The sequence below is a fragment of the Corvus cornix genome, chromosome 2, assembly GCF_000738735.6.
Source record: "Corvus cornix cornix isolate S_Up_H32 chromosome 2, ASM73873v5, whole genome shotgun sequence".
Classification (NCBI taxonomy): Eukaryota; Metazoa; Chordata; class Aves; order Passeriformes; family Corvidae; genus Corvus; species Corvus cornix.
This window is the reverse complement of record NC_046333.1, coordinates 59,138,301-59,164,396: the sequence shown is the minus strand read 5'-3', so window position 1 is coordinate 59,164,396 and position 26,096 is coordinate 59,138,301. Positions and strand designations below refer to the sequence as shown.

Below are 26,096 nucleotides of genomic sequence, written 5' to 3'. Positions count from 1 at the left end.
ATTTTGGCACAAATTCTGATGTCATCTGCTCTGCTGTAAATCCAGAATAACTCTGCCACCTTAAACTAAAATTCCAGGGAAACTGGAAATATCTGTTAGTCAGAAGGCCATCTCACCAGGTTGAGACTACAAAGCTGGGCAAGCAGGCCAGCCACTGCCTGCTCACCAGGGCAGCCATGAGGGTTCCTTACCTTCTCTCCCAGCCCATGGATGAGTACAGCTGAGGAAGAAAGAACTGGTGATGAGAGGGAACCTGAAAGCTGGATGTCCCTGCTTTGCCAGTGAATTCACTGGAATGATTTTTTGTGTTTGACAGCACATAGATGCATTTAAAAGCAGTTCCATCTACATGAACTACCACCACTTTTACAGCAGAAAAGAGTTGTTTGGTTTTCAGGAGAATCTTTGGGACAAAAATTGCATTTTTTGCTTGGGCAAAGAACAGAGGTCCTGTCTTTTGGACCTCAAGTTTTTGCCCACCTGGAATGAAATGGATACCTCAGAGATATACCAGGGCTCTGCCTGGATTCCTGGATATAGCTATTCTTAGTCATGTACTATGGATTCAGGGTCTGAAGTTTTGAGGTACAAATACCTCTTTCCCATCTACTCCCCTTGATAATAAGGATTTATAATCAACTTTAGGGAAAATATGTAAGATGCATTTCTCCTTTGATTAGCAAATTGATTGAGGTGAGTAGAAAGGCAGTGCAGAAGGTAAAAGCTGGATTCCCTGATATAGCTTCATTGCCATTATCATGCATTGAACCCTTCAGATAGAGGAGTGAAAAGACGTCAGTGTGCCTCTTTACTGCTAGAGTTGCATCTCCTGTTAGTGAGCTGTGTGCCTGCATTGAGGTATGGGTGTGATGGGACAGATGCTTGTTCTGGAGAAGTGCCATTGAAAAATCACTGGAAACTTCACGGCCAGAGCAAGAAAATCAAAAATACCCTTTTTTTCCTCAGCAGATTTTAGTGCTGGCAAAAATTTCACAGCTATCATTGGTGAGAACCCCACCTGTCTTTCATACTAAAGGTGTCACTTTTGGCAACATAGGCCCAAATTGTGCAAAAACTGTGGTTCATAGAGAAGATCTGTTTCATCCTAATGACAGCAGCATGTGTTTGTGTCTTCTGTGCTATTCATGACCGTTACTTTGAGCTCTCATAAGTCCTGTGGTTGGGCCAATTACTGTGATGCCCCTCTTATAAATATGTAAAACAGTTACTCCTTTTGTTATGTAGTATCTCTTGTGAGATTATAATTTTATCTGGATATCAGATCCCAATGCTTTTATGATTTAACACTTTTCTTTCTTCTTTTTGATGACTAGGTTCGAGATGGTGACAATGAGATGTCTCCTCTTATTAGAAAAATCTGTCATAATACACTCATGTCTCCAATCACTTCTACCAGCAATGGTCTCTGGATCAAATTCAAGTCTGATGCTTCTGTGCAAAGAACTAGCTTCAGGGCTGTTTATCAAGTTGGTAAGAAGAACTGGTCACTTGCACAGTGAATTTATCTGTAATTTGGACACTTTCAGTCATTTCTGTGCTGTCTTATTCATATAATAGGTTAGACACAAACTTCAAAAGAAAGAACAAAATAGAGTAATTAATTTATTTTAAAAGATGTCTTCAGTAGGTCTGCTGTAGGCACTGCTACAATGCTTGGAAACATGCCCTTCACTGCTTCTGATCATGAGATTAGCTCAGATGGTTAGAGCATGGTGCTAATAACAGCAAGGTTGTGGGTTTGTTCCTCATATGAGCCATTCGAGTTGGACTTGATCTTCCTTGTGAGCCCCTTCCAACTCAGAATATTCTGTGATTCTACTAATGATGTATCACTTGCTGCTGACATACAAAAGATATTATAGCTTCAGTTCTGCCTAAATCTTTTTACTTTCATTTTGCCTGTCTTTTAGTTATTAACCACTGACAAGCCTGTGTCTGTGAAACAGATGAGTCAAATCCATTAGTTTTCATAGGCACAGTTTGGTCTTCTGTACAAGTATGTTTATGCTATACCTATAGTAATTTGTACTTTTAAGTATGTTCTTAATACTACTTGAGTGGTCTGAAGTAGCTGCTGCAATAAGAAAGGGGTTTAGGGTTGCTTTTTTCCTAATTTCATGGTGTTATTTGATACACATCATACATCATCATTATGATACATACCTTGAAGTCATTCATCACAAGTACTGTTTCTTGGTGTCTCTTGGCAGCCTGTGGAGGTTCCTTGTCTGGAGCAGGCACAATACATTCACCTTATTACCCCAGGATATCCCCTCACCCAAAGACCTGTGAGTGGATCATCTCCCAGCCAGACACCAAAGTGGTGATTCTTAACTTTATCGACTTTGACATTCGAAACACAACCACTTGTGATTCAGACTACATCGAGGTAAAGAATAACACACATATACTATGAATAGTAGATATGGATCTGCAAGTTCCTTCTAATACTCATCTTCACCAAAGTAGAAGCTCTTGACAGGCAAGCACTACTTCCAGCAGTCACAAAAGCTTTTCCAGGTTCATAATGGGATCCCAAAGCTTTTCTTGGTTCTTCAAAGATGGTATGACTGCTTTGATAATCGGAGACAAGTATCAGGTGTCTTTAAACAGATAGGCCTGGTTTGGGAGGTTTATGTGCCACTTACTGCTGAGGGTGTAAGATCTCATCTTTTCTCCATCTGACATGATTTTGGTGGGACAGTGCTTCTCGGATAGGCGTAAGATTGTATTTTATGTGCCTGTAGTAGAAACCACACTGAAGAAAGGGTGGGGTTGACTTACTAAGGATCTCTTTTATATCGTTCTTATGAATTACTTTATGCTTAATACTTGAATGTAAAAAAAATTTCTATAGGATATTTTGAATACACTGTTCTTCAGGTCAGAGATGGCAACAATGGAGACTCTCCTGTTTTGGAGAAATACTGTGGTACAGCTGTACCCTCTAGAGTGCAATCCACACGGAGCAATCTCTATATCAAATTCAGAGCTTCCTCACTTACCAACCTTGGCTTCAGAGCTCAGTACTGGCCATTAGATACAGGTAAGAATTGTTTTGCTGTTTTCCGTGTAGAGTTCTGGGACTTTCCAAATGTTCCTGCAAAATGAGAACAATTGGCAATCAAGTTTTATGATGGTGTAATGGGAGATAAACTCTGAATCAGTTAGTGTAGTATGAATCAAGGAAGAAAGACTATGAAATTTCAGAAAGAAAAGTAACCAATTGTATAAGTGTCTAACTCTTTTTTTATAAATATATCATTTAACCTAATGTTTTAAATCTCTGCAGTATGTGGAGAGACTCTCACTGGACCGTCAGGAACCATTACAAGTCCTGGTTATCCACATGTCTACCCACATGGGATTAACTGTACCTGGATTATCAACGCTCAACCCGGCTACCTTATCCGCCTGACATTCACTTCATTTAACTTGGCGTTTGATTATGGTTGCAGAAAAGATTATCTTGAAATATATGACAACAGCACTGTGCAAAAATTGGGAAGGTGAATATGTCCATTAGCCTACAGACCTGAATTACTGTGGAGTGAGCACTGTTCTGTAGGTCTTGATACTCAATTTGCTTCCTTAAGTTTTGTGTATAGATTATTTTCTCTTTATCACAGAAACAATAGCAGCAATTTCTCTTCTAAGATAGCAAAAGTAGCTTGCTTTCCTTAAACATGGAACAAGGAGCGCATTTAATAAATAATATACTGGGAGAAACTAGGGTGTGTCAAAAGGATAGCTCTTTTAAGGACAGGTTTCAATAGCTGGTTTTGTCCCTCTTCGTTAACATTTTGATTTATGGAAAATAAGTTGAAAAGCATCAATACATCTCTGCCCAGAAAAGACATGATTTTAAAGACTTGCTGAAGTGAAAGAAAGATTACTTAAAAGGCTGTACATTTGGATCTCCACAAAAACTAGACCACAACCTCCATTTTATGGGATTTAGTTTTCACTTTCTCCTGATACATGATTTTATCTCTGGGAAGAATATTTTCTTTTATTCCACTTCTCCAATTGGCGTATACACAGGGTTTCCTTGCTAGAATTCAAGAACATTTGAATTACTCGGGAACAGTGTCCAGCTGCAGCTATAGACTGTAAAATAGTTGGCTGACATGGCAGCATTTTGGAAAATAAGGAGCAAATGACTCTCATAATGGAGAGCATTTTGCAATCTTAGTGTTTGGCCAGCCACTCTGACTCCTACAAAATAACAGAGTATGTTGTAGGTACAGCATAGCATAAATTCAATAGGAATTTGACAACTTGATGAAAGTCAGAGTTTCTTCTCTGATTTTTCCACACTTTAGATTTGTACCCTTGTACATGTAGTGTGCTATTTAGTCCCCTGATACAGGGTATATGCCTGGGATCTGTATCATCCAAAGGAGAGAATTGTGTATGTGTAGCTATTCAAACTTCTGGGAAAGCTGGATTCTCTTCCAGTGATACAGATGCTTTATAAAGTACTGCCATTCAGTTTGGGGTATCTTTTTGCTGCAGGTACTGTGGAAGATCAATTCCACCATCTCTCACTAGTGGTGGCAATATGATGATGTTGTCCTTCATGACAGATCACAGCGTTGCATCTGAGGGCTTCTCAGCTAATTATATCTCCCTGAATGCATCCAAAGGTAATATGTCAGTCTGTTCATTATGCAAATTAAATGTTTTCAGCTGTCACTGTAAATAACCACTACAAGAAACAGAAACATTATTTTCTGTGTTGCCAGAAGACTTCCTGGTGCCTCTTCTACTCCTTCTTATTCATTCTGCTTTATTCAAAAGCTTTTTACTCCCTAGAAAAGCGGAAAGCAATTTCTGTAAGCAGCATTGTTGCTTTCTTTAAGAAGTCAGTAAGAGCTGACATGGCAGAACTGCATGAATTATTTAGGAAAAGTATTTTCTGAATTTTCTTTGTCCATTCTGAGCTATGTGATCTAGCAAACTTAGTGATCATGGACACTCACTTAAATGGGAGACTATTGGGTGCCATAAAAAATTAATTCAGTCCCTGTAAGGTTCAATATTGATGGTGGGAAGAGAAAGGTCAATTAGGATGAAATTTGATAAAGCAGCAGAATAACCTGAACGCACAAGTGATTTTTTCATTACAACAGAGTGCAACGTTTCTGTCTCCACCAGAGTTCAAGGCTGCTGTTATGCATTAAATCCCTTGTTTAAGTATTTTCTAAAGGGCCAAGGCTTACATCAGTGAGGTAAAGGAAGAATGACTGCTCATTCTCTCCGTTCTCTTCTCCTTTGGACATTAGGAGGATTTGTTTCACTGAAAGGGTGGTTAAGCATTGGAATGGACTGCTCAGGGAGGTGGTGGAGTCACCATCCCTGGATGTGTTCAAGAAACGACTAGACATGGCAGTTAGTGCTATGGAAGGTAGAGGTACAGGGTCTGCCTAGCAGAACTAAACCACAGAAGAAGCAGAGTCACAAGGGAAAAAAAGGTAAAAATGAGAATGCATTTGTAGCTAGGATGCTTGTTATCCATCATTAACCAGTTCTTACGTAGTTTCTGTGTGTGAGTGCAGCCTACAAGGGATTTATTGGATGAATACCAGAAATTCATAGTACTCATCTATGCAGCCATAAGCTACCAATGGCTGTTCGTTGTTTGCTCTTAGTTTCTTTATTTTTTCTAATTCCTGAATTTATTCAACCTGTTTAAAAGCAGAAAAATTTGCAATTCCTAACTGCTTTCTTGGTGACATCTTGGGAAAATTGTCTATTATTTTGTCTCTCAAGTATGTGTATAGGCAGGACCAGTACAGATTTTGCCACTGTGGTTTTATTCACTACCAGAAAACTTACAAGTCCAAATAAACCATTTTCTCAGCTGCCTTAATTTATATTTGAGTTATCTAACATGGAAACCAAAAAGGCAGTGCAAACAATTAAGATTGAATGAGAGCTATTTCAAGGAGGAAATTTCTGTTTCTTAGAAAGTAATAGGCAAAAAAACCAAGTTCTACTTTTAAAAATCTTTCCAAGAAAACTCTGTAGTTTGAAATCGGAATTCTTAATAGTGAGAAGTTGTGAAATTATCATCCTTATAAAGTCTTTTTTTAGCCTTTGTTTGCAACTGCAAACTAAATCTTCTGTAAATACCATTGTTGCTTTTTAATGTGATATTTTTTCCTTTTAATTCGCCTCAGATTACTATTTCGTGGGTGGATTGATTCCTTCCTAAATATTCTTATAACTACTTTTCTCACAGTCCATCAAGATCAAAGTATTCTTTATTCAACATTAATCTATATTTCTGTCTCTGTTGTAACCATATCTGTTTCTGTGGTTCTGTTAGTCACTTCAATGCTGTCCTGCCTCCTCTCTTTAGTATTCCCCTCCTTTACCACCACCATGGTGATTGGCTTTTCTCATCTTTCAGCCAAAGCACTGTGTCAAAAGCTTTACAGAATTCCACACAGATGACATCTGTAGCTGTTCACTCATCCATTGATGTAGTGTGTAGTAGTGCAATATGTGTCGTGTGGAGTTCAAACTGCATCAATGCTGTCCCTGCAATGTTTTCAAACTATGCCTTAAAAATGCAGATCTGCTGTCTCTTCAATGCTTTTAACAATTATATCATATGTTTATATGAAATTAGCACTATGTAATATCTTAATCCAAATTCTATATGATTTTCTTTTCCCAAAATGAACACAAATATCTTCACTACTCTTCAGCCAATCTGGGCTAACTGTCAATTTCTTCTCACTCTGACTTAGAACGATCTCTAGAGTAAACACTTGTTAATTTCAACCACTACAGCTTGTATAAATATGGCAAAGTGGGAGATAGCTACTGCAAGTGAGAGTAATGAACTTACAGAGAGGCTGAAACTATGATTTGGTTTTTTTTACAAAGATTTCTTTCTTTTGGTCCCAGAACAAGCATGGCTATAAAGTTTTCATAAATATCAGACAGCTAAAATTCAGTTTTTTATTAAGAATAAAGTGTTTTGAAGTTTCTGTGGCCTGAGAGAAGGCAAACATGTATGTTTATGTGGATTTTGCTGTGAGAAGCAACTCTTCACTTCCCTGCAATCATCTCAGGTTTAGGTCTGATCTTCATCTCATGTATATCCAGTTACACTAAGGCAGCAAATTGCTAACCATAGTAATATCTGAGAGATTTACCAAAACCATGATTTTTTTTTTTTTTTTTTTACATCTGGTGCTTATTTACATTTTTTATGCTAAAGAAAATATGGTTCTAATAATGTTTCTTGTGCAAGAAGAATCCTTCATATTTTTAAGTTGTGTATCCTTAGCCAGCTAGAGCATAACCAGTATCAGAACTTTTCAAAGATGTTCTGGTTCATATTACACATTTCAATAGTCTTTTTCCTGGAGTTATTTCAGAGAGAATGAGCTATTGAAAACATGGACAAGATCACCCGTCCTCCCTCCACCAAATAAATTGGAGTTTAAAAAAGAAGCATAAGTAAAAGTGAATTTTTTTTTTAATGCAAAATGAAACTAATTTTCTTCTCCATGCATCTTGGTAAACAATGTTTTTGTTTGCATGGCTTATCTGTGATATATTAAATACTTGAAAAGTAGCCTGAAAAGAATAAAAGGCAAAGCTATGTTTCCTGTCAAAAAAAAAAAAAAGGAATGCCACAAGATGCAGCCATGGCCATGGCCCATAAAGTGCAAACAATTGCTTTAGCAGTCTGCCAGCTAGTAGCTGTGAATGGCTCATGGAGCCACAATACAGATGGAAATCCTTCAGTCAGACATGCCCACATGATACTCATTTTAAAATATGTATCACCCACTTAAACTACAGGTACCTTGGATTCTTAGTTCTTCACCATCCTTCTGTCATTTAAAGGGGAAAGTCACAAGGAATTCAAGGTAATGTTTTGATTTGTTTCAAAGAGTCCAGGTCTCAACTACCAGATTGATGAATATCATAAGAGCCATGTAAGTGTTATGGTAGATTTTAGGATTGTCTTCTGCCAGTTTTGGCTGACCACATCACAAATAAGCCATGTAAAAAGATTGAGAAATCTTTGAAAGAGTTTAGTTTTGTCTGGAACTTTTGTTCAGGGTCTTGATAGATACAGGCCAAAATTTTCCAATAGGAATAGTACTGGATTCAGTGCTATTATTTTTTTTCCTTCAACTTCTTCACAGATAAGTGTGAATTCATCTGTTTTACTTTGAATTGGGGTTTTGGTGGTGTGTTTCATTGTTTTGTTGGTTGGTTTCCTGGTTTTGGGGTTTTTTTAAAATTTGTTTATTTATTTAGAGATGCTTTATTTCATTCTTTCTGCTGGGAGAAGTTAACCTTAACAAGGTTTGTTAAGTTGATTAAGCAGATTTCCTTCCTGATAGGCTTTTTATTCCTGGTCTTTCTCTGGCTTTTGTGAAAGATTATTTTCTTCATTATCATCCTGAATTGTGAATGATATTATTTATCAAGATGGGTAAGCTGGTTTTAAATACCTTCATTGTGGATTATATGTTAGCTACAATGACAGTTTGGAGAAGTCAGAGTTTGAGAAGGATGAGAAAAGAGAAAAACCTCTGTGAACCCATGAAGTTAAAAGTGCACCTGAAAATGTAGTATGGATTTGTGTGTCTTCTTCATTGATCGCTGAGTACAAGTTGAAATCTTCATTCCCATCTTTCTGACTGAACCCAGTAATTATTAGGAGTATGATGCCTGACTTTGGTCTTCAGCTGAACAAGCAATGACAAGAATGGAAATTAATAGTTGACAAATATTTATGTGCAGAGATGTACAGGGAATGGTTGAATGAGGTTGACCTAAAACAGAAAATAAAGCTGATGTCCTATATGTGTCTTGGGCATCTGCTCAGCTCATCCCAAGTCTCAGGAAAAAGGCTCAATTGGCTGGCATCTGACAGCTTGTTAGGCAGCTGTAACTTGGCAGTGTTTGGTCAGGGTGTTAGTCTGTACTGCCTGTACATGCCAGTATATGTGAGTACAACTCCACAGTATGTGTGTTTAGGTGCAAATCAGCAGAAAGCAGGCAGAGATTCTTTTTGAACCATTTTACCCAGTATTTTGAGGGAGTTTGGGTCTAACATGCTACAAAAGACCTTTGTGTGTCTCCTTGGTAAAAACTAAGTCTCTTAGCATCTGCCAGCAGCAGTAACAGAAGGCCCTGAAGTGCAGATGTGCTTTCACATTGCCTGTGGAGAGGCATATACTTCATGTGATAGTTTCTTCATTTCTTTCCTAAACATGGATGGTACTACATAAAGAGTGAATTGTTTGGAATCCCAGTGTTCCTTTGGTACAGTGAGACTGAAAGAAAAATCCCATGTTATATATTGCACTATTTCTTGATTTTTGATTATTTAGGATTGTGGCAACTGATTGATATCTCTTTAGGGGAAAAAACATGGATATAATTTTCTACATTATGCATGATTGCATGAGTATATAGTACAAAAGCTGGAATTTTTCTCTGCTATTGGCTGTTGCAGTGGGTTACTGCCATTTATGGCATTTTTTTTCAGAAAAGCAAACACATTCAGTACTAAAATCAGAAGGCAGATTGAATAGCTTTCAAAACCTCACACACTGGGCAAAGCAAGATGTGTGATTGTCCTCAACAATTGCCTCCTTCTGTTTTTCATGAGCTGTAATAAGAGTCTTCCAACTAAACTGAATTAATATTTTTTTCCAGACATACAATAATCACATATAGTATTAGACTTCATTCTGAACTTTGGCAAAGGAGTCAAAGTACTTTTTTCATGCTAACTTTGCTAAATGTTCACTGAAGGGTCTGTTACTGCCCAAGCACACCCCCAAATGTTGTTAGAGAGGTGGGTGCTAAAGGGGAGTGCCAGCTCTCCTGCTGAAAGTAGAACACCATGAATTAATCCAGTTACCAGAAAAGAGTTGGCTGTCAAAAAACATGGGTTTGTTTATGCTTTTCTAAATCCTCATAGGAGCCAGCATACTCCATCTATACTTGGATTTGTTTCACTGTAGCCAGAAGTCTAACATTTATATGGCAGTCCCTGTTCCATCTTCTCTATTTATTATCCCTTAGCTCATAAAGAAGATTTTTAAGTGAAATGTAAAGCAGTACACACCATCCAGCTTAAAACAGCACACTTGGGTTATAAGTTTCTGTCTGGGCTCCTCCCAAGAAGAAAAATTTTGGTGAGGGAGGGAACCTGGACAGTTCTGTGGAAATTGTTATTAAAAGGACTGATAAAAAAAAATTCTGGCTTCTGTAGTGCTAATTTTGCTGTAAGAGTTCTTATCTAGCACACCAGTTTTAATATTCTCCAGGTTGAAAACTGATATTCTTGGTCTCAGCCTCTGAGTACGTAATGGCAGTATTGCAAGAGCTCTAATCATTAAGTAGGCACAAGTCAGACATCCATCCCTCCAAAAGCAGGAGGAAATAATTATTTAAAAATAAGTAACCTAATAAATATACACACATTTTCTTTTTAATTTTTTAATACTTTTTCTGTAGTAGTTTGTTAGGGAAACTTGGGTGACATTTCTAAGTCAGAATTCTAACCCTTCAGGCAGCACTCTCAAAAAATCATATGACTTGAGGATCTGGGGTTTGATGATAAGCCCTACATATCACAAAACACCATGGGAGCTGGTAGCACAGCCAGGGCATTATAAGAATTTACAAAGCAGTACAAGGCTCTTATGGTGACCAGAACTAACCTGTTTGTTATATATGTACATTAAAGCATATCTGTGATGGAACACATAAATGATGAAAATTCAAGATAAAGACTTTAATAGATAATGATTTTAGGTAAATTAGTGCATAAAATCTTTTTGACTTGTCAATACCAAAGCACAAGCCAATGGAAGAAAATTACTGACCCTTTTTGTGTCCTGTTTCTCTTTTCTCCCCATGATGAATTAGGAACATGAGTCTGAGAGCTAGCTTTGGGAGTATTTATCTTGGGGTGACTTTGTGATGTGTATCCCATATCGCTGCCCTATGCCCAGAAATTAATTTTTGTGCCTTTCTATGCCTTTAAACTGAGCCTGAGAGGGGGAAGGAAAAACCTGAGCAAAACTTTTTCAAAGCAGTTTGCAGCTTGTTCAAGGTCACACAGAGATAGCGTTGTTTTTCCAGCTGCGGCAGGGGAGGGAGGAGGCGCCCGGCTTGCGGCTGCCCGGTCAGCTTTTGGCAGTTTTCAGTTTCCTTTTCTCCAGAGAGAGACTGAGAGTTGAATTTTTTTCCCTTCCCTGGAATTTCGGATTTTCTCCCTTTTCTGCTGGACTGTTTCAATATCAGAACACATCAGGAGGACTTTCCACCGGGCACAGAGGGCCTGGTCCTGGGCCAAGCCCCAGCTCCAAGGAGACCAAAGGGAGGACTCTGACACTTTCCCAGGTTTTTTTTCTCCACAGTGAAAGATTTTATTATTTAGCATTATTTTCCTTTTCCCATGTGTTTGTTAAATAAATAGTTTTTATCTCCTTCACTTTCCTTCGAGGAAAATTTATTTTTCCTGAACCTGGTGGGGGAGGGGTGGTGACTTGCCTTCTCTCAGAGGATATATTTCTAAATTTGGCCAAACCGGCACAAATCCCACAGAAAATGTTCTTGACACAGGCCTTCTAGGTGACCAAGAATGCAAAAAAATACCATTAAAAATACACCATTAAAAGCAAAAGTGTTTTAGCAGTTAGAATGGATAGAGAACACACATGGAAATGACCAACCTTAGACATGAAGGGCCTGAAGTGTAGCTCAATCCCTTCCCCCCTAAATTGTTATGCAATTTAAGAGTTAAGGATAAACACTGCTACACTGCAACTGATGTAGTTGCTTTAAGTATAAGACCTTAAGTAAAATTGTCGTGTCCTCAGATTCTAAGGATTATACCACTTATTGTCACTTATGGCCTAGAAAATGGGAAAAGATACTTAGATATAAAATCTCCTCTACCAGGTTTGATCCTGAGGAATGCTTGAAAACAATGTAGCTTCTCCTCATAGCTAGAAACTATATTTAGTTTCCATCACCACTGCATTTCAGAAATTCAGGAATCCTACCTTTTGTGTTCAGCAAGACATCCCTTTCAGTTTCCTTTCTCTGCTTACTTGGGGTTTAGGGCAAAACCATCTAGGCAGCTGAAACTGCTTTTATGTTGCCTATTTATTACAGGCACGGTGTTCTGGTAAAAGCTGAACAAAATCGACTAAAATATAAGAAATCCCATGAAACAGCTGGATTCTGGTTTTAGTTTATACTGTTGACATTCAGCAGTTAAGACGTGTCCAGGAAGAGTTATAATGCGCAGGAACACAGGATGTTTGCTCCTCTGCCTGTTGAAAATAGAAATTTCCTGTTAATTTAGCAGACATATGAAATTAATTCATCTTTGTTTCTTTTCTTTTGAAAGTTTGCTCACACAACTACACTTCCGAAACTGGCGTGCTAACATCTCCAAACTACCCCAATAACTACCCTGTCCGGACTGAGTGTATATACACCATCACAGTGGGAATAAACAGACAGATTGTGCTGCGCTTCACCAACTTCACCTTGGAAGGGAACAAACGCTGTACAGAGGATTATGTAGAAATCAGGCAAGGCTAATTATTTCTCCTATCCTTAGTACTGATCACCATGTAAGTTGTTCAAACCCACTTACGCATGTTTAGAGTCTTTAGTTTTAACTATACACCTTGCTGTCAATGTGGGTAAAGGACTTACCAGAGAGCTTTAAAGGCTACCTTTTCCTCCTTTCATCCTGCTCTGTTGTCAACTTTCCTACTTGATAAATTCCAGTTCTGAGAGCAAGTGGAATGTGTGGACTGCATTTGGGTTGTTTTCCTTAGTGCAGAAACAAAGAGTTTTATTGCCTGTTTTGTGACATATTCTCCATGATATTTGAAAAGTCATGGCAGTGAGGGGAAGTCCCAGGTGAAAAGGGGAAACATTGTACCCATTCTTAAAAAGGATAGAAAAGAGGACCCTGGGAAGTATTGACCTGTGAGCCTCACCTGCATACCTGGAAAGATCATGGAACAGATCCTCCTAGAAGCTCTGCTAAGGCACATGGAAGACAAGGAGGTGGCCCGAGACAGCCAGCATGACTTCACGAAGGGCATTCTTGACCAACCCAGTGGCCTTCTGTGATGGAATGACTACATCAATGGATGAGTGAACAGCTACAGATGTCATCTGTGTGGAGTTCTGTAAAGCTTTTGACACAGTCCCCCACAACATTCTTCTCTCTAAATTGGAGGGAGATACATTTGATGGGTGGATGGTTCAGAAGATGAGGAATTGATTGGATTGTCACATCCAGAGGATAGTGGCCAATGGCTTGATGTGCAGATGGAGATCTCTGACAAGTGATCCCTCAAGGGTCTGTACTGGGATCAGTGTTATTTAATATCTTCATTAATGACATAGACACTTGGATCAATGCAGCCTCATCAAGTTTGCCAGTGACACTGAGCTGAGGGTGCAGTTGACACACCTGAATGACAGGATGACATTCAGAGGGACCTGGATAAGCTTGACCAGTTGGCCCATGTGAACCTTGTGAGATTCAGCAAGGCCAAGTACAAGGTCCTGCTCCTGGTTTGGAGCAACTCTCAATATCAGTACAGGCTGAGGAGTGAATGGATCAGAAGGACTTGAGGGTGCTGGTGGATGAAAAATTAGAGAGGACCTGGCAATGTGCCCTTGCAGCCCAGAAAGCCAGCAGTATCCTGGGCTGCATCAAAAGCAGCATGGGCAGCAGGTCAAGGGAGGTGATTCTGCCCCTCTGCTCTGCCCTGGTGAGACCCCACATGGAGTGCTGCATCCAGCTCTGGGGCCCCCAGCATAAGGATATGGACCTCTTGGAGCAAGTTCAAAGGAGGACTATGAAGACAATCAGAGAACTGGAGCACTCTCATATAAAGACAGGCTGAGAGAGTTTGGATTGTTCAGAAGAAATTTTTTTCAATGAGGGTAGTGAGGCACTGGAACAGGTTGCCCACAGAGGTAGTTGATGCCCCATCCCTGGAAGTGTTCAAGATCAGGCTGGACGAGGCTCTGAGCAACCTTTTCTAGTTGAAGATATCCCTATTCATTGCAGAGTTGAGAGGCATAGATGACCCTTAAATGCCCCTTCCAACCCAAGCTGTTCTATGATTCTATATTTTGTTTTATGTTTATAGTCTTTAGACAGCAGCTGCTCTAGGCTGTAACACGAGGAGCATGTAAATAATCTGCTATATTTTTCTATTCTGGCATCACCATTAAACTTAGGACACTAACTTAGTGATTTCTAGGAAATTTTACAGGACAGAGACAAATAGAAGAAATTAATATTTGCAGGAAGGTTATCTGCTTACAGTATAGCAGCACCAAGTGCATGTCCTTTCTACTGTGTGGCTGCTGATGGATTTGCACTTTGCAGTGTTGGTGTACCCATTCTGGTCCTCATGAGCCAGCTCTCTGGGTGAACCATATCTGCAGAATGTAGTGTGCTTTTTCAGTTTGAGCATGCTAAGAGTTTCCGTTACCTCACTGAGCACCATGATAAAGCTCATCCTGAACGTTATACCAGATATTCTGTATGGGTTATTCTTTGGTAAGTGTGTCTAAAACCAAACAGAAATCTGCTTGCTGAAGTTGCACTATTGAGATTCTGAATCCCTGCTGAATTAGCTGGGTTTTTTCAGCTGTACATACAAACTGGAGAAAGTTATGAAAACCTGAAAAACTTTTTCAGTATTTTCTAAGTAAAGCGTTTCAGTTTTTTCTTTATAAGACAACAATCTGAGGTTAAATTTAATCTAAATTTATTTTAACAATTAACACTTTAATTTGGGGTGATCCAAATTGCAAACAGGGTGATTTTTTTCACTTTTTCATCTTAGGAACTGAAAGCACTTATTTATAGCATAAATCTAACTCTGTTTTCACTGTGAAGAGTTCAGCAGCATTAAACAAGTTTTTAAGATACAGACAGAACTTTCTAAGTGCAACTCTGCACATTGCTGCTGCTGTAACTGGATTTTTAGAATGTCTCTTCAAACCTGATACTGTTGAATGGCGTAGCTACACAAGTCTTAGGTGAGGTGCCTCTCTCGTTCCTTGTTCTGAGGTGTCATCTGATAAATTGCATTCAGTCAACTAAGAAAATTGTTCATGTGACCACAGCTGCAGAGGCCAAGATGCAAGTGAGGGGAGGTTCTGGCACATTTCTTCAACTGCCAGTAACATGAGACAGCAGCAAGCAGTTTAAGCTGGGAGGATAACAAGAAAACAGAGTGGCAAAGGCTAAGTGGAAATTTTTCTCAGAAGCAGCAGGAAACCTGTGAATATGCAATTGAAAGTATTACTGTCCACTTAAAAAGCATCATAGCAAGATCACACCCATATATAGATATCAATGTATCTATTATTTTCCTACTGACCTGTAGGGTGTTTGTAGTATGAAGGTGCTTAAAGACACGGCCAGGAAGCAATTGATAAGCAGGTTGTCACCATCTTTTTTATTCCCATAAGGCATGTGCAGGAGGCAGAACAGAACATTAACTGTGTATCCTGATTGCAGTATTAAAAAATGTTACTGGAAATATTACTTAATTTAAAAATAGGAAAATAAGTGGCTGTAGAACCAATTCTGAAGACTAAGAAAATATTTGAAAATGTGCATAACATCAGTGAATTGAATTCAGAAATGAATTCCCATTTGTGTGGTGGCAAATAAACATGTTTTTTTTAAATAAGTCCGCTCATCTAGGTTTGTGCCAGGCTAAACAGTGAGCAGTGAGAAAATTACTGCTTCAAATTAGAAGATTACCTTTGGTTGCACCAATGATTGTCAGCTTGTAGAATATAGATAATATAGTCTACCTGAGACACTTCTCAAGCCTGTCATTGTGTTGACACACCCTCAGGCTGCTGAGATGAGAGAGTGACATACCCAGCAAGCAGGTGATTGTGGTAGGGCTTATTACTGCAAGTAGCAAGACTCAGTATTTGGTAGCAGTATTTCTGTGGAAGATGAAGAGCCAGGATTAGTCTTTCCCAAGTCTAAAAGAATCACAAGATTTTTGATTTCTCATGGTATCTCTCTTTGACCAAAGATTTTTCTTCTCTACCATTCTAGAGATGGAGGCTATGAAACTTCTCCTCCTCTTGGAAAATACTGTGGTACAGACCTGCCTCCTGTTATAACCTCTCATGGTAACAAGCTGTGGATAAAGTTTGTAAGTGACATATTTGGCACAAGAAAGGGATTTTCAGCAGAGTGGGATGGTACCTCAGCAGGTAAAATGACTGCATCGAGTATAGAACTATTTGACACATCTCATTTTTGATCTTTTGTTTGTATTTAATTTCTCACCTTTTTTCCCACAATTTTTCTGCTTCCCATCTTCTAAAGTTTGTCTGCTAATTATATAGTGAGATGTATGCATGTTGTTAAGATCAAGGATATTTCTGGATCCTTGGGCTTTCTTTTTTACCACAGAGAAGGGCATACTATTCCCTAGATATAAAGTAGGTTCAATTTTCTCTTATGCTTAAGAAAGCAGTAATTAAGAATTTAATGAAGAGGTTTCTAATTTGAAGGTTAACTCTCTATCAGAAGCCCTCTACAAATTAGATAGTTAAATATTTCTAGGTGCTATGGCCTCTCTTCTGCTTATAACATTGATGGCTAGATGCAGACTTTTGGGGCATTACCAGAGATGTTCAGGGCATATAAAAGAGGTCAGTAGTGAGAATCTCACACGCTGTGTCTAGTTCTAACTGTTTAATGTTGGTTTGCTTTCTCTGCCATTTTCAGGTTGTGGTGGGACTTTCATAACATCTTCAGGCATCTTCATGTCTCCCAACTACCCTATGCCATATTACCACAATTCAGAGTGCTACTGGTTGCTCAAAGGAAACCGAGGAAGTCCATTCGAAATCCAGTTTGAGCAGTTCCATCTAGAATATCACCAGAAGTGCGCCTTCGATTACCTTGCGGTAGGTCCCCTGGGACACCTTGCTCCATAGGAGTCAGCTGAGTATGTGAGTGCAAAGGCCCAAAAAAACACAGGGCCTCAGTTTTCAAATATTCCTAACTGAACAGAGCCAGAATAGAAAAGCTCCCTGTTGATGTGCTACCTTCATATCACAGAGCCATGAGAGGCAAGGCAGCAGAGTCTGTGTAGTTGCTGGTAACAAAAGCATTTATATCTAGATAGAAAGAATCTGATCGATAGAAACAAGAATCTGTCTATATCTTTTAAATTTTCTGTATTTTGAACCAAGGCCTTAGTATGCTTTCTTAGTAAATTAAGTGGAAAAAAGCACAACAGTGCCAATAACCGTATTGTTAATCCCAAATTTCATATTTGAATTGCTGCAAAAATAATTTTAATATTTTTAATAAAATTGAAATGGAGTGCTGTGTTCCCCTCTTGGTAACTAAGCCCCTAAAAACCCACTAGTATCCAGTTACTGGCTTCCTAGTTTTGCTTGTTTCTGAAATGCCTGCCAGGCTTCCTCTAAGCAGAAATGGAATTTAACCTCTTGTATATCCAGTAACATTTCTCTAAGCAGACATTCATTAGGAGGAAATTAATAGGATTTGTAATATCATCAGATTTATTATTTTTTAATTTTTTCTTGGTTTTTTTTTAAGATATATGATGGCAACAGCAGCAGTGCTAGACAGCTAGGTAAATTTTGTGGGGATCAGATACCACAACCAATCCATTCCAGTGGAGACAGCGTGTATGTAAAACTAAGGACAGACAACAGTCTGCAAGGTGGAGGTTTCTTAGCCCAATACAAACAGGGTAAGTGAAAGAAGATGAGAACATGTTTCTACAGCTCATGTTGTCTGTGAAACTGCTTGCAGTGAATGATCTTACATATTTATGAGCGCAGTAAAATGTATAGAGCATGCCACCAACACAGATTCTCTAGTCTGGTACAGTTACAGAACACAGAGAGCTAAAAATTATCTGCCCATCTACCTGGGATGGAGATTATCTCTTCCTCAGGAGAAAGCTGGTAAGGTGGCTCTACTTCTATTACCTGCACCAGTGGCCCTTACCACTCCAGATTTACTCAGAATAACAAGTGCTCTAAGTCCATAACAGGATAGATTGGACTACGCTTGCTCTTCTGCTCCTTCAGGCTCCTGATTTTTTAAAAGAGAAGGCAGACACAGCAAGATTCTCTGCTCTTAGAGCTGCTTTTGAAGCAGGATGACAAAAGATAATTGAGTTTCTGTCAACCAGACTGCATCACTGGGGGTGCTTGGGATAATTTAGCCTATCAGGAACATTTTTAAAAGTTTCATTTTTTGTATCTTGTGGTAAGGGTAATACTTTTCTTGCAAACATTATTTTTGTAAAATAGTACTACCCCAGAAATATCAGAATAATAACATCTGGAGAAAAATACAAGAAGACGTGACAAATTAAAGTTATTTTATTCCCAGTCATAACCTTGAATATAGTCCTGGTGTTTACTTTTCTCTTTATACACTTTATGCTTTTTTTATGGTTAAGTGCACATTGGAAGATATGTAATTTCATCACATACAAAGTGATTTGCAAGCATCTTTGTGTCCTCTAAGTATGACATGCCCAAGTGATAAGGATTGTTATAGGTTTGTAGACATGAAGTTGTCCTAGGTTTGGACAATAGTAAATGGATTATGAAACAGCTATTCATCTATGTGTGACACATAGAGTAATTAGAAGAGGGAGGCACCCTTGGCTCCCTCATTCCTTACAGATACTACTACAGATTCATCTACCATGTACTTTACACACTGCAATGTCAAGAGGATATATTAGAAAAGGTTCCCCCTCCCTTTCATTAATTAAACAGAAAGAATACTTTCAAAGCACTCAGATGTAGAACTTGAGCTATCAGATAATGTGATTTACATTCATATTTAATTCCTGAAGATGCATCAGAGAAAGCTTTTAATGGCTTGCCCAAAAGCTAAAATTATGTAGGCAGTATGTTATAAAATAAGGGTGCGTGGATACCAGATACATTTACATGTACATGAAAGAAATGTAATGGTTAATTGGAAAATGTTGCAAAGGAAAACATAGTATCAAGTTACCATTCAAAGGCACCTTTGTGCCTGATATGTTTCTAATAAAATCCTGATGGCAGGGGGTGGCAGCTTTTACCCATCTTGCATTCTTCACAACCCATTTTGTGTTCTTTGTCCTGCCCTTTCAGAAAGTCATATGCTTCAGTGTAGCTTTGCAGGCAAGCTCCACTCCACTCTGCCTGACCTTTAGCTGTATCCCAAGGATTTTGAAGTACTGAAAACACAGACCTTGCTGCTTGTTAAAACGTTTGCATAGGATAAAAAAATGTGCAGGAAGTAGGTGTACTATCTGTGGTGACAGACAATAGAATAGCTATGCAAGTGAATCTCAGCTATTTCTGCTGTTCAAACTCCGCAGATTTGCTGCCTAAACCAAAGAGCCTGGTCTGCTGCCTGCCTCCTGCCCACTTCCCTGTGCATTACACTGCTCTGCTCCTGATACACATTGTGTGCTCTCTCCAGACAAGGGATTGACACTGATATTTTTTGTCTTTAGGGAAAGGTGGATACAGGAAAATGAGACTCACTGATCTAATGCCATAATTGTAATTTTGTTCTTTATCTAGTTTAGTTCATTTTCATTTTCTCTGCACTTAAAGGAAAGCTCTTATTATTCCACATAAGCATCCAGTTCTTATTCTAGGATGCTACTGAATGTCTTACAAGGAAAATCATGGCTCCTTTTTAAAAATTTTCATGATCACTTTCTCTTTCTGGGGCTAGAAAGCCTAATACTAGTAGTGTACTTTCCATTGGTTGTTTTAGCCAGGGATCATAATTTTTTCCTAGTTAACTGAAATAAACCACTTTTATCTATTAGCCAGTATTTGTGGGGCACCTCCTTAAATTATTTCAAATGATAGGGTAAATTTCTAGTTTATATATTTATACAGTTATATTTTATAACTAAATCTATAATTAGTTATTAAAAAAAAAACAAAAAGAAAATATGTTTCATGAATACCCATGTATTTAGAATTAAAGAAAACTGCCCAAATATATACATTTATTATATATACTGATGGGTCTGCAAGTGTCAGAAAAGGTCATAATAATGCTGAAAGATTCAAATTTGAAAGGTCTGAATTCTGGTTGAAGCATATAAAATATGTTCTTCAGTAGGTCACCATTCTCTTTCTGCAATGCTTCTCTAATCTGAATAAAAATATTTCTCACCTTATAATGTTATCAGTAACTTCAATAAGTAATTTTTGAGATATTGGATTAATAACACTATACAAATATAATCTCTTACCACTTTTTTTTCAGTTTGCCATGAAGTGCTGACTGTTAATCGTAGCCATGGCATATTGGAAAGTTTAAATTACCCAAATAATTACCCATTAAATGAGCACTGCAACTGGACTATCCAAACCACCAAGGGGAACACTCTCAACTATAGCTTCACAGCCTTTGATTTAGAAGATGGAACTGACTGTGATCGTGACTTCTTGAAGGTATGTACCCAGATTCTAGAAACAAGAAAAATCAAGTCTCTAACAATAAAGAAAAGTAATAAGATTGCAGAAGAGCAAGGGGAAATTTATCTTATCTAAATGTAACCATTAAAGCTCAAGTGTTAAATCCAAACTATTTAACCTGTTTCCTCAGCGATCAGTAGGGGGTGAAGCATTGCTACCTTGAGACAGAAGTGTGCCTCTGAGGCGATGAATCATTCTGCAGGTGCCTCGGTTTGGTACAGTCTAGCTACCACCTTAGATTAGATGTGCTGGTTTTTTTGGGCGAAGTGAGATGCTGTGATTCCAACTTCATGCAAAAAAGGGAAAATCCTGAGATTAGTGAATGGATTGCAAAAAGGCAATGAGGCCAATTATCTTCCTCTTGTTTTTATCTGAGAAGGAGTGTTCAAAAACTTCGATATATTTAATTTCTACTTTTTTAAAGAGAGAGTTGCTGTGTCTCCTGTTTATGCTTTTCATAATTCATCTGTGTCTTTAAAGGGACTAAAAGAGAATTAATGCACCCACAAACAAAATGTGATGTTTTTAGGCAAATGAAACCATATAGTCAATCTAAAGCCAAGTACCCTTTATTTTCATTTCCTTGAAAAAATATTTCAAGGACAAAAAAAAAGTTTTCTTGAAATTTTCTAGGACAACTTAAAAGGTATTTTCTCTCAATTTTGCACATAGTACTGTAGAATGTAGAGGGTAGTCAGGATCACTCTATACTGTGGATTATAATCTCCTGCCTAAAATTTTGCTGTTTTGCTGGACTAATTCATCCTTCAGATCTCACCCTTGTACAGGATGCCAGCATGTAGCCCCTGTGCTCTACTTAGGTTTATGCAAAAGAGGAACTGAAATTTAGAGAAATCTTAGAGAAGACTTCTTACAGCCAGGGAGAGGATGATGGAATAGTGCCTGCATTTCTGGGGATACTTACACTGGGATCTTGCAGAAGGTTCAGAAACAGACCTGCTGATGGCTTAATCTGTTCCTTCTAGATGTCCTCCCTCACTCCCTCTTCAGTACGGCAGCTTTCACAGCTCAAAATTGGTAGTAAACTGGGAAAAATTATGTTCTTCCAGCTTCTTCTCTTTGTGGCCAGGAATGGAAAGAAAGAATAGACATGTGAAGAAAATAACAAGGGAACACTGTATTGAGAACTAACTATTAAGCCCTGGTTTGTTCTTGTGAGGAGGCTGAAAAGGAAACATTGGAGCCAAGCAGAGAGGCCAGTGCTCATCTCAAGATGCCTAAGGCCTTGACCCATGAAAAGCAGGAGCCCTGCACACAGTAGCCAGCCTGTGAGGAGCAAGAAACTTGCCAGAAGACACTATTCTAGACATAAGTCAGGGGTGGAGGAATTGTGCCAGAGGCAAGGACCTGATCCAAAGCACTTAAAAGAACAGAAATAAAACATATTGGAGAGAGTGAGGAGACAGGAGCACTCTTTGCTTAACAGTTTTTCAGTGCTTTCAATCAAAGAAAATACAGACTGAAAGAGGTACAAAAAAGAAAATACAAGGGGAAAATAGAGTCGTGGAAGTGTGTTAAGGAGGCTTTTATTTGCATTTCGTGTAACATTACTTACAAATCTTTCTCCAAATGCCATTAAGAAATACCAGTTGGAAAAGATGTTCTCATTTGGTTGTTGCATGCTGTACAAATATGTGCCATAGTGTAAAAAGAGAACAAGGCTGAACCAGCCAGGGAATTGAATAGTGTTTGCTCCCACCCTGCATCTTGCGAAAGGGGAACATATTGGCAAGGCTGGGAGTGTGCTGTGGTGTAGGGGAAAGGGGGAATCATCTGGGCCAAGTATATAGCTCACTTTCTAAGCAGATTTCAGATATTTGGGACTTTTCTGTTTGAAATCCATGTGGAGTCTGACACCGCTGCAAATTGGAAAAGATGGATCATTAAAAGAAACCTCATAGCCATTCAGCTAAAATAAATTACTTTTCTGTCACGTTAGTTTTGAGATTCCTTCATTGCAGCAAGGTCTAAAAGGGGCAGATCTGATGCTTTTGCTGAGTATAATAGAGACATAAACCTGTTCACTGTAGTCTAAGTAGGTGATGCAGGGACCATACACCAGAGTCCCTCACTGTTTTCTTGAAGGAAATGGGAAGCTGCTGGTCAGACACTTTCCATGTAGAGCTGTGCTCATAAACCAGAGTGGCCACTGGTGCTGATCAAGTGCTCTTTTCCCTGGGAGCTTTTAAGTTTCCATTCTTCCATCTCCTTTTGCGTTTGTGCAGCAGCTCTTCCACCTCAGGCCCTTACAGCAGACAGCAACACTCTCTTTGTCTTCTTAGATCTGTGGCAGCTCTGACAGTAGCTGCATGCTGCTCTGTGACAGCTGGCAGATGGCAGGCTTGGTGACAATATTTCCTCCTGCTTGCTGGGAGGCTGGGGACAGGAGGGACAAGAGTTAGCTGTTAGTCTGGATTAGGTTATGATCACAGTTGTAGTGGCAGAAGAGTAAGGAAAACTGGTATATGATGCAAAAGGTGAAGACTAAATGTTACAGAGGTATTATTGTAGACACATGACCTGCCTTAAACCACAATCAAGAAATGGCAGTTGCAAAAAACGCAAAAGTAGTAGAGCTGCTTTTAAAAGTTAGTGTGAGAAACAGATTTATGGACATGTGGACATATTTTTATAATCTCAAACTAAAGCTCTAGTTTTTTTGAAATCTTTCTGAATTATGAAGTGGAATATCATGGTGCTTGGTGGGGTGGGGACAGCTAGACTGAGCAAGCTGTTTTCCTGAGTACTGCTGGACACAATGGTTTTGATCACAGTCTTCATACTGGAAAAGGGTCTGTTCTTCAGCTTTGTGTTTAATTATGACTGACATTCTGACCCAAACCCACATAAGAAGAGCATTTTGCCTCATGACTGATTCAGTCAGATATACACAGTTAATTTGCTATTTGCTCCCTGGCTTAATCTACATATGAGTCAGAAGTTATATATGTAATGTCAAAACCAAAAATTTCTACACACGGGTATTCTTAGTGATTTTCAGTTACCAAAGATATATCATGCCATAACCATTTCACATTAAGGACAGGAAAAATATGGTCATGTCCAGTGAGTACGAGTAAGTACAAGTACAGTGCATGGCTGTCCCAGACTGAAATTCAATCACAGCTGTACAATGAGAAGTCTGCTGTGTATTGTGTAACCTATTTCCTTTTCTCCTTTGATCATGGGATGTTTCTTGTCAGCCAGGCCACCGTTCCACCAGCTGGCTGGTGTTACTCATGGTGAGCAGCATTCTCTCTCTGCAGGGAGCATTGGATGGCTCCAGCTTGGTCTGGTCTGGGCAGGGCCTGCATCTCCACCACTTTAGCATATACAACTATATACAACCTGTGTCAAGTAGGAAGGAAAAAACTCTGTTCTTCTGAATTTGTGGCAATTCTCTGCCTCTGTGTGTAGGTGCCAGAAACTGAGAAGGGGCAATGTGGGAGGGAGGCAAAACTGCAGTTTTTTATAATGTCAGTGTCTAGCACGAATTTCGTATGAGTACTTTCCCAGCAAATGAGCACTGTGCAGTGTTTCATGTCCTGTCAGAGGATGTTGGCTCATTGCAAGTAAGGCTCATAGGATGTGTGACACTTCGGAAGGAGTTTTGCAGAGAAGTTGCAAGAATATGAGATGAATTGCTTCTGATAAAGACATGTACAGAAGTGACAATAAGAAGATACAAGGCATATCAAATAGCAGATTGTTTACTGGTGATGCTACACCAAGTGTAATTAGACTGGATGGTCTTTAAGTTACATTGTTTGCTATGCCTTGGCTTAATAATCTGACATTAGTCTTTCTAGAGGAGTCATGGGGCTGTAACTGGTGAGATATTGCAGACAATGACATAAAAATGTCATTCTTTACATTCATCAGATTATTGGCTGAACAAGCGTATATTTAACTCCCTATCCCTAATGATGAATTACCTTCTTATTTGGTATGGCAGAACATAATCTCTGGGGAGGCAAAGTAAGGAGAATGTCATGTCTTCGACCTGAAGATCAGAGTCCTGCAGTAGAACTGAAATGTATTCCTTCTTTACATAAGAAAAATATTATTTGAAAACCACTAATCATTCTATCTTTCAGTGACAATCTCCCTCTTTGTTCTTCTGCTCAGAAAGTACTATTGTCCTTTGATGTCCAGTCTATTTAGCATCTGCTTTTATTAAGTACAGGGATGTGGTGGTTTAGAAATGGTATTCTCCACGTTAGTACTTCCACTAAAGCCATGAGCTGCTCCCCTTTCCCTCTCCAATTGAAGGCACATAAGGCAAAGGTCAAGGGTTGAGATAAGAAAATTAACAATAAGAGCAACAATATTAATGACAGAGAGTATAAGAGAAGAAATTATTCATACAGGCAAAAAAACCGCTCAAACTATAATAGACAATACCAGACAGCTCCCCCTGCCAGGTTTTCCAGGCCAGAAGGAGACCCTTCTTGCTGGCCCTGTCCCCTGCCCTGGCAATGAAGTGAGGTAGTACAGAATAACCCATGTGTCCTGGCCATGCCCCCTCTCACCTACTGCAAAAAATTAACCCTGTCCTGGACAGAACCAGGACAAGGGAAGACCTTGCCCAGCCTTTTGCAGGATGCCAGCAGCCTGATATGCAGATAGCAAAATTTTGTCAGGCAGCATGACAAGCTTTAGAGCTCTCTGTCTGAGTTTCACCCCTTTGGTCTGTGCATCTACTGTCAATGATGGAATTATCATTGGGTTAATGCACAAGAACATCTTGTGAGAGCAAATAACTGTCTGATAACAAAAAATGCCTTTTTTCTGCTGCAGGCCAGGACAGAGTTCCACTTTGGACTAGAGCACTGCCTTACTTGTTTACTGTCAGTGTATTTAAGCAGCCCAGACCCTTTCAGCAATTAGGCTCAAAGTGATTAAAATACCATTGCATGATTATATGAGGAATATTATCAAATGAATAGAGGAATTAATGTGGCATCTGCTCCTGCGAACTGTTTCATTTCCTTCTGGTGGTAACAGGATATGTCTTTTTTTCCCCCCTTTCTTAAACCACAGTAGCATTCCAGGGATGTGCCATAATATCCTTTTTCTCCATCTGGGAATACTGCATTAGATAATTGTCGCTCGCACTCATCTGGTCATCCTCTTTTTTTATTAGCTTAACACAAAAATATCTTACCCTGTTTCTAGTTTTACTCCCTCTTACAATTAGCAAATATGCTTGAACTTTATTAGGAGATTACCATTATTACATTTTATTTATGAGTGTGTCTTTCTAAAGTGCTGCAGGAATTCTTCAAGCACAGGGAATGGCTTTTCTTATGGCCATGCATTGATTTACAAAATGTCACTGCTGGAGAAGCAGATGATGTATGAAATATACCCACCCAGGTCCTGCACACAGACATCAAATCATAGCCTGCTGGCCAGGCTGCAGTGGTATCCAGTAACTTATTATCATGCAAGCTGGCAGCACACCAGCACATCCC

At 39.0% G+C, this 26,096-nt stretch overlaps 1 protein-coding gene across 1 annotated transcript in view; it reads left to right on the top strand.

Moving 5' to 3' along the window:
- The window catches only part of CUBN (cubilin), a 145,067-nt gene that overhangs the window by 24,228 nt on the left and 94,743 nt on the right, over positions 1-26,096 (top strand). Inside the window, exons 16-25 of the mRNA XM_039569420.1 lie at positions 1,335-1,491; positions 2,232-2,410; positions 2,905-3,067; positions 3,314-3,530; positions 4,540-4,670; positions 12,437-12,623; positions 16,154-16,314; positions 16,835-17,016; positions 17,678-17,834; positions 20,387-20,574. Coding sequence (XP_039425354.1) covers positions 1,335-1,491; positions 2,232-2,410; positions 2,905-3,067; positions 3,314-3,530; positions 4,540-4,670; positions 12,437-12,623; positions 16,154-16,314; positions 16,835-17,016; positions 17,678-17,834; positions 20,387-20,574 — 1,722 coding nt within the window. The remainder of the gene's footprint in view (positions 1-1,334; positions 1,492-2,231; positions 2,411-2,904; positions 3,068-3,313; positions 3,531-4,539; positions 4,671-12,436; positions 12,624-16,153; positions 16,315-16,834; positions 17,017-17,677; positions 17,835-20,386; positions 20,575-26,096) is intronic.